Consider the following 9,903-nt stretch of genomic DNA (forward strand, 5'->3'; position numbering starts at 1 on the left):
GATACAATAGCCGGGCGCTCTATTGTCTTGTAATTGTCGCGGTTTGAGAGAAGGCAGCGGTTGATGTATTGTCTCCGAAAGTCTCTAGTGCTGATTGCCAATTTTGTTTGTGATGAGCCCATTATCGGTGACACCTCTCTAATGCAGACTGAGTTATAAATTCTTTATTATTTGTCACTCTCTTGTGACATTTCTCCGTGTATTGTGACATTTCTCATCCCTATATAGCACTCTGTATTCATTAAACTTCATTTTTAACACCCAACATTCAGCGCTGTTACACAACGATGCTGAGAGTCCCACTCAACATCACACAATATGCACTCGTTTTGACCAGGCTTTGATGAGATCTACTGAACGTCACAATAATGTTGACTCTTCATGCAGGAACCAGGAAACTATCCTCTTTTCACTATGTGCTGAAATGCCTTCTACCTATGGAACATCTCCATGAGAAGCTTTTATTCAAATGTGCATTGTAAATAAATACTATGTGGCAACTAGGGATGTTCATCAATTATCGAAAATCGATAATTGATCGTTAAGGAATGGAATCAATCGATCATGTGGAATTTTTTATCGATTATTGTTATTATTTAATTATTATTTTTATTTTTTTTTATTTTTTGCGGACTAGGTTTGGGTGGAATTCGTTCCTCCTCGCCCCACTCCATTGCACAGCCGACTAACGTGAGGTGGAGCTTCATATAGTCTCTAGTTTTCTGGCTGGGCACGGGCCTTTGTGCCAACAAAACTGTTTTAAACATGGGGAATTCACACCGGCATGCGCCGGGGACAGCAGAGTGTTGGAGAGGAGACACATTGAAATAAAGACTTCATTGAGGAGAACACGTTTTTTCACGTTTTTTCTGCCATAGGCATTCATTTTGTAAAAAAATAAATAAAATAAAAAAATAAAATAAAAATATATATATTATTATTAATATGATCGATAATCGATAATTGATGGTTAATTTTCCCGATTTTCGATTATGGAAAATTTTCAAAATGAACATCCCTAGTGGCAACAGATCCTCCACGCAGGAATTGCCTCAGATGCAGGTGGTGTACATGTACCTACCCATCAGCGGAGAAAAGCTCCCCTGCTCGTAGTCTCTGCAGAAAGCATCGGAGAGGTGCTGCTCACACAAAGGAGCTTATTGTATAACTGTGCCTCAGTCTTTGATGAAGCAGCCCTACCTCGTCCTGCACACACTCCTCCTGACTCCTCCCCTCCTCACCGGTAACCCCTCCCCTTGCTCCCCGCCTCCCTCATTGCATAATCCACAACTGTCTCTCTCCACGAATTATTCATGAGCTGGCGTCCGTCCGCGTAGTCATGTGCGCCCCGTGGCTGAGAGAGAGAGAGAAAAGGGGGGAGTGTCTCAGTGAACCACAACTCCGGCGTGCGAGTGTGTGTATGTATGAGTGAATGGGTCTGAGAGAGAGAGAGAGGGAGAGAGAGGAGAGGAGAGGAGAGGAAGAGCTGGAGAGACGACAAACAGCATCCGATGCTGAAACGGCTACAAGCCTATTCCAAGCTGGGGTGTGAGTGTGCGCGTGCGTGCGTGTGTGTGTGTGTGAGAGTGCATATGCGTTTTGTTTTTTACGAGACTATGTGTGCGTGCGTTGTGTGTGTGTGAACGGGACGCCCGGGGAACAGACGCTTTGCTATAAGGAGTGACTGATGAGAAGCGGCAGTGGGCTCCGGCGTGGAGGGTGAACCCCGCTGTGTCCGTCTGGTACCCGGGGAGGAGAATCGGACGCCTGGCGTTTCCACGACGACTATAATGGGCTGCAATCTGTGCACTTTACAGAGGCGAGAGGAACACTACAAGCTGCTGTATGAGATTGCACAGGTGAGCGGAGCCACTCTGGCATGCAATCATTGAGTGTGTGTGCGTGTGGGTGTGCGTGTGCGTGTGTGCATGTGTTTGTGGGAGTGTGTGTGTGCGTTTCATTATGCGCGCTGTGCAGGTCCAGGCTGAGCGTTGTTTTGGGTTGGAAGGCTCTAAAGCGTTAGCGGTAGCTATCGGCGCGGAGTGTTTTCGAGAGAGAAGATGAAAAGGTGTGAATGAGAGATTGATAGGCGAAATGAAATGGAGGCGGGCGTAATGGAGAGCGAGGCTGCCTCCTCCTCGCCAGCAGCAGATGTGTGTTTGGCGTAATGAGCAGTTCGCTCTCAGAGAGAAGAAGCCCGTTCGTTCATTCATTCATCTCAGCAGCCACAGGAGCTGTGCTGCTGTGCTGAGGGGAGCAAGTTTGTCAGACTGTGCTGCTGCTTCAGACGCACACGCTTAAATACCAGAAGAGCGTTTCACACAGTTTCACACAGTGTGTGGGTAATGGCTCGGTTTGTCGTCTTCCCCCATCACCCGGGATGATCCAGATGTTCAGAATGTTTGGAGTGAAGGGGCGTTGGAGCGAAAGTTTTCATTCGACTTTTTTTTTTGTGTTGCTGCGAGAAAAGTTCAATCTAATGCCAGCTGTGTTCCCCCCCCCCCCACTTCTTAGAAAACTTGCTTTTGATGCAATAAAAAATACCTCGACACTATAGTTATGCAACTCTTTCAGTAATTGAGTGTTCTGTTTGCATGCTAGTCTCACACACGCTTACAGCTCTAATGCAACCTCAGGTGAATTTTGCATGTTCATAACCTGCGTCGTTACAGGCTTCATTATGCAGCATTTCTACCGTATCATTTGCTTATGTATATATATATACAGTATTATAAAACATTGTCGAGGATTTAGTCGTGTAACTGATAACGTAGCTGAGGGGTATGTGTTCTCTAGACAGAAGGGGAAGGGGAGGGAGAACTGCCCCCAAAGCCAAGCATCCCAACCTACCCACCTCCAGCATCCCTCTTGTCCCCCCATCCTCAGCTCTCCTCTCTGACAGGCTAATGACTGTGGAGCTCCGTGTCTCCTGGAGCCGAGTAGCTCTCGAGCTCCATGACTCCAGAGTAGCTCCTCATCCCCCCTCCACTAGCGCCTGCCTTCACGCCACTGTGATCACAGCCTCATTAGGCCTTTTATACAACCATCCTGTGCATTAATTAGACGTGAAATGTCTCTCTTTACCCTTGTGGAGAGACGGGGGAAAAGGCAGAGGGGGGGAGGTTAACCGCTGCCTGTGGCTTTTGACGCTGGCGTGCAACTGGAGACAAACTCCAGTTGTTGGTTGTGGAAGTGAGAGCTGCGAGCTTCTGGATCAGCAGTGAAGGAGGGCGCGTTCGCTAACGCAACGGTTTAATATTAGCAAACTGCGGTGTGAGTATTTTCACAGGGCCAGGGATGAATAAGTAGTAGCCACCGCAGCGGCCGCTCTCCGGCTCAGAAGGAGCATAAAAATAGTGCTGTCCTGGTGCTGATCTTGGCTTTTGTTGCCTCCTCTCCGCTCTGGGTTTGCTGAGACGTAGTGTCGACTCCTCTCAAGGTTTAGCAGAGGGGATCAGCGTGCGCCAAGTGGGTCAGACCACTCACTGTGTCCCTGTCTGTAGACACACAGACTGTCTGATGTACTGAGCCAGTCTAGACCCACAGACTGTCTGATGTACTGAGCCAGTCTAGACCCACAGACTGTCACCTTGATGAAGGACGTGACGTCCGAAACGTTGTGCTTTTAATAAATCCACTTCGGGAGCATTATACAGTGTGCGGACCTCTATTATTTTTCTTGAGCCAGTCTAGACCCACAGACTGTCTGATGTACTGACTGAGCCAGTCTAGGCCCACAGACTGTCTGATGTACTGACTGAGCCAGTCTAGACCCACAGACTGTCTGATGTACTGACTGAGCCAGTCTAGGCCCACAGACTGTCTGATGTACTGAGCCAGTCTAGACCCACAGACTGTCTGATGTACTGACTGAGCCAGTCTAGACCCACAGACTGTCTGATGTACTGACTGAGCCAGTCTAGACCCACAGACTGTCTGATGTACTGAGCCAGTCTAGACCCACAGACTGATGTACTGACTGAGCCAGTCTAGGTCCACAGACTGTCTGATGTACTGAGTCAGTCTAGACCCACAGACTGTCTGATGTACTGAGCCAGTCTAGACCCACAGACTGTCTGATGTACTGAGCCAGTCTAGACCCACAGACTGTCTGATGCACTGAGCCAGTCTAGACCCACAGACTGTCTGATGTACTGAGCCAGTCTAGACCCACAGACTGTCTGATGTACTGAGCCAGTCTAGACCCACAGACTGTCTGATGTACTGAGCCAGTCTAGACCCACAGACTGTCTGATGTACTGAGCCAGTCTAGACCCACAGACTGTCTCATGTACTGAGCCAGTCTAGGCAAGAACTGCAGCATCAGCACCTCCTTTGTGATCACCACTGAGGGAGGGAAGGAGAGAAGGATATGGAGCATGGAGGATAAAGACTGGGATGGGAATAGAGAGTAAAGCCATTAAAAAGTCAGTTGTTTAGAGGAAGGCCTATAGGGGAGAAGGGTAAAAGAGAAATTAAGCAGAGAAGCATTTCTCTATGTTCTGTAGGAAAATATTTCACTTCCAAAGCCTTTTCATGAAGGCATGCTCTGTGTGTGCTGTGTGACTCTGTGCACGTGGGAGTATCAGACAGCGTCGTCCAGCTCCTCTCTGATTGGTCCAGCCTGAGTAGATTGACCCTCAATCATGCAGATCATCACCTGAGGGACGAATGGGTTTGCGTCTCTATATCGCTTCTTCTTCTGCTCTGTGATGGTGATTTGATCACATCAAAGATCTCGTCTGCTGCTAGTCATTTAAAATGGCCGGGAGCTATTAGTACAGTGTGTGGATCTTTTGTCTGATTCTTCACTTCACTTCAAAACCAAAAGAAAACTCGACATAAATAAAACCACCGCCTCCTCTCGCCGCCGGCACACGACTGCAAACGCGCTCGTTCGCTCGCTCGCGTCCTCAGAGAGGCAGCAACACAAAGCGAGACAGCCTCCACAGCAGCTCCGCAGCAAATGCAGGAAAACACACAGCAACACAACAGGTAATAAAAGAAGACGAGAGAAGACAGACGAGAGGGGAGAAGAGGGGTGTCCTCCGGGTGGCGGCGCTGAGCTCTCCTCGCAGCCAGGAGGAAGTGTGTCAGTGTGTCTTTGCGGTCAGGGGAGAAGAAGTGTGTTGTGACAGAGGGACGCTGTGCTCAGCGCTCACACCACCCGCCGCCTAAACCTAATCCTCCTCTCTCACACATCTATCTTCTCATCGCTCTGTCGCTTCCTCTGCGCTTCCTCGCTCTCCCCATCATGCACCCCTCGCTGTTTTTGTTTTCCATTTGGTTCTCATCTTATTCTCACTTTCTTCTTCTCTGTCTTATATTCACGCACCGTAGACTTTGGAAAACTAGAGACACACCAGCCGTGACGCGTCGCCAGGGACCTAAAACGAATGTGGGCCACACCTGTAAAGTTTCCCCGACTGCATCGTGTACGGTTTTGACGCCATCGCGCTAACAACATCTGTCCACACTCCACAGACAGGCAGACATGAACACCTGGCAGAATACTCCACACAGCTTCTGTGGTACAGTACATGTAGTTCCCACTACAATGTGCCTCTCCAGGAACACATTCTGACATTATGACACACACAGACTCACTCACAATGTGAAGAGAATACTAACGCTGCTGCTGCGGCTGGTAAATATCAAGTTCAAGTATATTTATTGTCATTGTTAAATTGCTCCAACAACGAGATATAGAGCATCTCCCTGAGACGTACAGTGAAACACCAAGGTAAAGTGCATCGGCCCAAATAATAAATACATACAATAAATAAATACATTATTTTATCAAATATGGACGTACTGTACTGGAGCCACCGTGAAGTCACCCATCGGTTTCTGGACTCCTGATTTGAAGCCTTGAGTTTCGCATTGTGATGTCGCCATCTTGGTTTTCTTGGAGACAAAAGTGGCCATATTTGTTTACTCACTTCACTTCTTGGTGCTGCAGCACCGCCTGCTGTTGGTCCGTGATCAGCGAGCTGCGCCATCACTAGACAGGCGAGCTGTCAATCACCCCCCGAAACATAGTCCGCTTCATCGACTATTTTATACTCAAAATGGGACCATAATTTACTAAATGAACACCATACTGCTTTTAAGAAGACTTGAAACTAGTGCTTGAGTTGAGACCATATACTCATTAGGAAAGTGTTTATATAAAATTCCCCCCCCCCCCCCCCCCCCATGAACTATAGCTATAGAGACCAAAACCGTTTTTCGATCCAGGCTGCTGTAAAAATGTTTATTTCTGCTGTAAAGTCGGGCATTTTATCATGGGAGTGAATGGGGAATGACTCCCTTCTGCAGCCAACCTCAAGTGGCCATTCAAGGAACTACAGAAGTTTGCCACTTGATTCACACACACACATACACATTCAATACTCTGCACTCACTACACACCCGGCCGCACACACACACACACACACACACACACACACACACACATACACACACACACACACACACACGCACGCACACACACGCACACACACACTTTACAGAAGGCTGGTTAATCATGATTATGCAGAGTTGGTGGATGCAAATGAAGTGGAGGTGGCTTGACGGGGTGACAGTGTGGTGACCTGGAGGTGGTTTGATGGTGTGACAGTGTGGTGACCTGGAGCTGGAGGTGGTTTGATGGTGTGACAGCGTGGTGACCTGGAGCTGGAGGTGGTTTGATGGTGTGACAGCGTGGTGACCTGGAGGTGGAGGTGGTTTGATGGTGTGACAGCGTGGTGACCTGGAGCTGGAGGTGGTTTGATGGTGTGACAGCGTGGTGACCTGGAGCTGGAGGTGGTTTGATGGTGTGACAGTGTGGTGACCTGGAGCTGGAGGTGGTTTGATGGTGTGACAGCGTGGTGACCTGGAGGTGGTTTGATGGTGTGACAGTGTGGTGACCTGGAGCTGGAGGTGGTTTGATGGTGTGACAGCGTGGTGACCTGGAGGTGGTTTGATGGTGTGACAGTGTGGTGACCTGGAGGTGGGTTGATGGTGTGACAGTGTGATGACCTGGAGGTGGTTTGATGGTGTGACAGTGTGGCGACCTGGAGGTGGTTTGATGGTGTGACAGTGTGATGACCTGGAGGTGGTTTGATGGTGTGACAGTGTGATGACCTGGAGGTGGTTTGATGGTGTGACAGCGTGATGACCTGGAGGTGGTTTGATGGTGTGACAGTGTGATGACCTGGAGGTGGGTTGATGGTGTGACAGTGTGATGACCTGGAGGTGGTTTGATGGTGTGACAGTGTGGCGACCTGGAGGTGGTTTGATGGTGTGACAGTGTGATGACCTGGAGGTGGTTTGATGGTGTGACAGTGTGGCGACCTGGAGGTGGTTTGATGGTGTGACAGTGTGATGACCTGGAGGTGGCTTGATGGTGTGACAGTGTGATGACCTGGAGGTGGTTTGATGGTGTGACAGTGTGATGACCTGGAGGTGGTTTGATGGTGTGACAGCGTGGTGACCTGGAGGTGGTTTGATGGTGTGACAGTGTGGCGACCTGGAGGTGGTTTGATGGTGTGACAGTGTGGTGACCTGGAGGTGGTTTGATGGTGTGACAGTGTGGTGACCTGGAGGTGGTTTGATGGTGTGACAGTGTGGTGACCTGGAGGTGGTTTAATGGTGTGACAGTGTGGTGACCTGGAGGTGGTTTGATGGTGTGACAGTGTGGTGACCTGGAGGTGGTTTGATGGTGTGACAGTGTGGTGACCTGGAGGTGGTTTGATGGTGTGACAGCGTGGTGACCTGGAGGTGGTTTGATGGTGTGACAGTGTGATGACCTGGAGGTGGTTTGATGGTGTGACAGTGTGGTGACCTGGAGGTGGTTTGATGGTGTGACAGTGTGGTGACCTGGAGGTGGCTTGATGGTGTGACAGCGTGGTGACCTGGAGGTGGTTTGATGGTGTGACAGTGTGGTGACCTGGAGGTGGTTTGATGGTGTGACAGTGTGGTGACCTGGAGGTGGTTTGATGGTGTGACAGTGTGATGACCTGGAGGTGGTTTGATGGTGTGACAGTGTGGTGACCTGGAGGTGGCTTGATGGTGTGACAGCGTGGTGACCTGGAGGTGGTTTGATGGTGTGACAGTGTGGTGACCTGGAGGTGGTTTGATGGTGTGACAGCGTGGTGACCTGGAGGTGGCCAGGTGACCTGGCCTTGCAGCAGGTTGATTGGAGGAGCAGGAGTCAGTCACAGCGGTTGGTTAGCCGCCTGCCTCCCCTCCCCTTCACTCACCCAGAAACAATTTTGACACTATCCCTGTCTGCCTGACCCCACTGTGCTGTGGGAGATTTATGACTAGCCAGCTCTCTCTGTCTCTCTCTCTCTCTCTGTCTGTCTCTCTCTCTCTCTCTCTCTCTCCCTCTCTCTGTCTCTCTCTCTCTCTGTGTGTGTGTCTCTCTCTCTCTCTCTCTCTCTCTCTCTCTCTCTCTCTCTCTCTCTCTCTCTCTCTCTCTCTCTGTTCTCACGGCTGCGGGTGTTCTGCATGGAAATGAGCTCACCTTTCTCAGCTGGCCTGCAAAGCTATCTCACACGGCTGACATTTTTTATTTATTGTATCAGCTTTCCTGCCTGACCAGCGGGACACATACTGTGCGGATTCTCTTCTAGCCTTGCTCTTTCCCTGAGACCCCATTGTTCTTTCTTTCGTTCTTTCTTTCTTTCTTTCTTTCTTTCTTTCTTTCTGACTTGACTTCTCACTCTCTCCTTCTCTCTGCCTGTCGTCCGTCTCTTTCTCACTCTCTCCTTCTCTCTGCCTGTCGTCTGTCTCTTTCTCACTCTCTCCTTCTCTCTGCCTGTCGTCTGTCTCTTTCTCACTCTCTCCTTCTCTCTGCCTGTCGTCCGTCTCTTTCTCACTCGCTCCCTTTCTTTCTTTCCTTCCTTCTTTCTTTCTTTCTCTCCACTCATCTCGAGTCCTCCTCTTTGATTACATGGATTTGTTCCATCGTTTCCCCCATCCTCCTCTCTGCTGGGTTCCACTCCAGTTAACCTTCCACTGATTGCCCTCTGCATGGTGGAGAAACAGGAAGGCCTTGTTTTTGTCTGGTTGCTTGCCTTTTTTTTCTCTTCTTCTTCTTCTTCTTTTTTTTGGTACAAGAATGAGACCTGGTTGACTCTATTGACCCGTCATCATCCAGCAGCTCTCACTCCACCGTCAGCGAGACTCTTGCACAGCTTGATGTTCTCTCTCTCTTGCATTCTCTCTCTACGCCACCAGGGCATTTTGCTAGACAATAACTGAGTTGGTTACGCTTCTGTGAGCAGGCACAGCTTTGAAAATTCCCATTGTGTGCGTGGGCTCCCCCGGTGATGTCACACACTGTCTGTGGGCTCCCCTGGTGGTCGCACACTGTCTGTGCACCGCTGAAACCCACTGATGTGTGGCTTTCTTGGCGCTAATTAGCGGTGATGGCAGATGTTGACGAGTGGAGCTCCGCGGCGTGTAGAGTAATGTGGGTATAGGGGGAGATCCGTGCAGTCTGCCACTGCAAGTGTGTCGCCGCATTAATGTTCCCACCGTCTCTTCACGGTACCCTATAGACGGTTTTAACTTGACAACAAAAACATTCTAAATTGAACCCCCGCTCACTCTTCCAGTTGCAGTGTTTGCTATGGACATAAAAGAAAAACAAACATTCAAGTGCAGGACTGACCATTCTGTGAAAACCGTCTATACAGCTGAGCAGAGAAAACAAAAGTAACGATGTCGAGTGAATATTTCTGCAGTTTGCCGAATGCTGAGAAAAAGGAAGTGCTGTGGGGTGGCGTTCTGGTGAAAACCGTCTATATTCCAACTGGGTTTGCGATCAAAACAAAAGGACTCGCAAGGAAGGCCTCCATAGGTGCAAGTGAACAGAGAGCAGTGACGTCGTGCCACCACTAGGCTCCAGCT

General features: G+C 49.4%; 1 protein-coding gene across 1 annotated transcript in view; it reads left to right on the forward strand.

The window, feature by feature from the left end:
• Positions 1-1,790: 1,790 nt before the first annotated feature.
• The window catches only part of LOC310800320 (PDZ domain-containing RING finger protein 4), a gene marked incomplete at both ends in the record, with an annotated part of 74,323 nt that continues 66,210 nt past the window's right edge, over positions 1,791-9,903 (forward strand). The window contains one exon of the mRNA XM_083662910.1: positions 1,791-1,859. Within this exon, the coding sequence (XP_083519036.1) occupies positions 1,791-1,859 (69 nt within the window). The remainder of the gene's footprint in view (positions 1,860-9,903) is intronic.

Source organism: Poromitra crassiceps (genome assembly GCF_964638095.1).
Source record: "Poromitra crassiceps genome assembly, chromosome: 30".
NCBI classification, from domain to species: Eukaryota; Metazoa; Chordata; class Actinopteri; order Beryciformes; family Melamphaidae; genus Poromitra; species Poromitra crassiceps.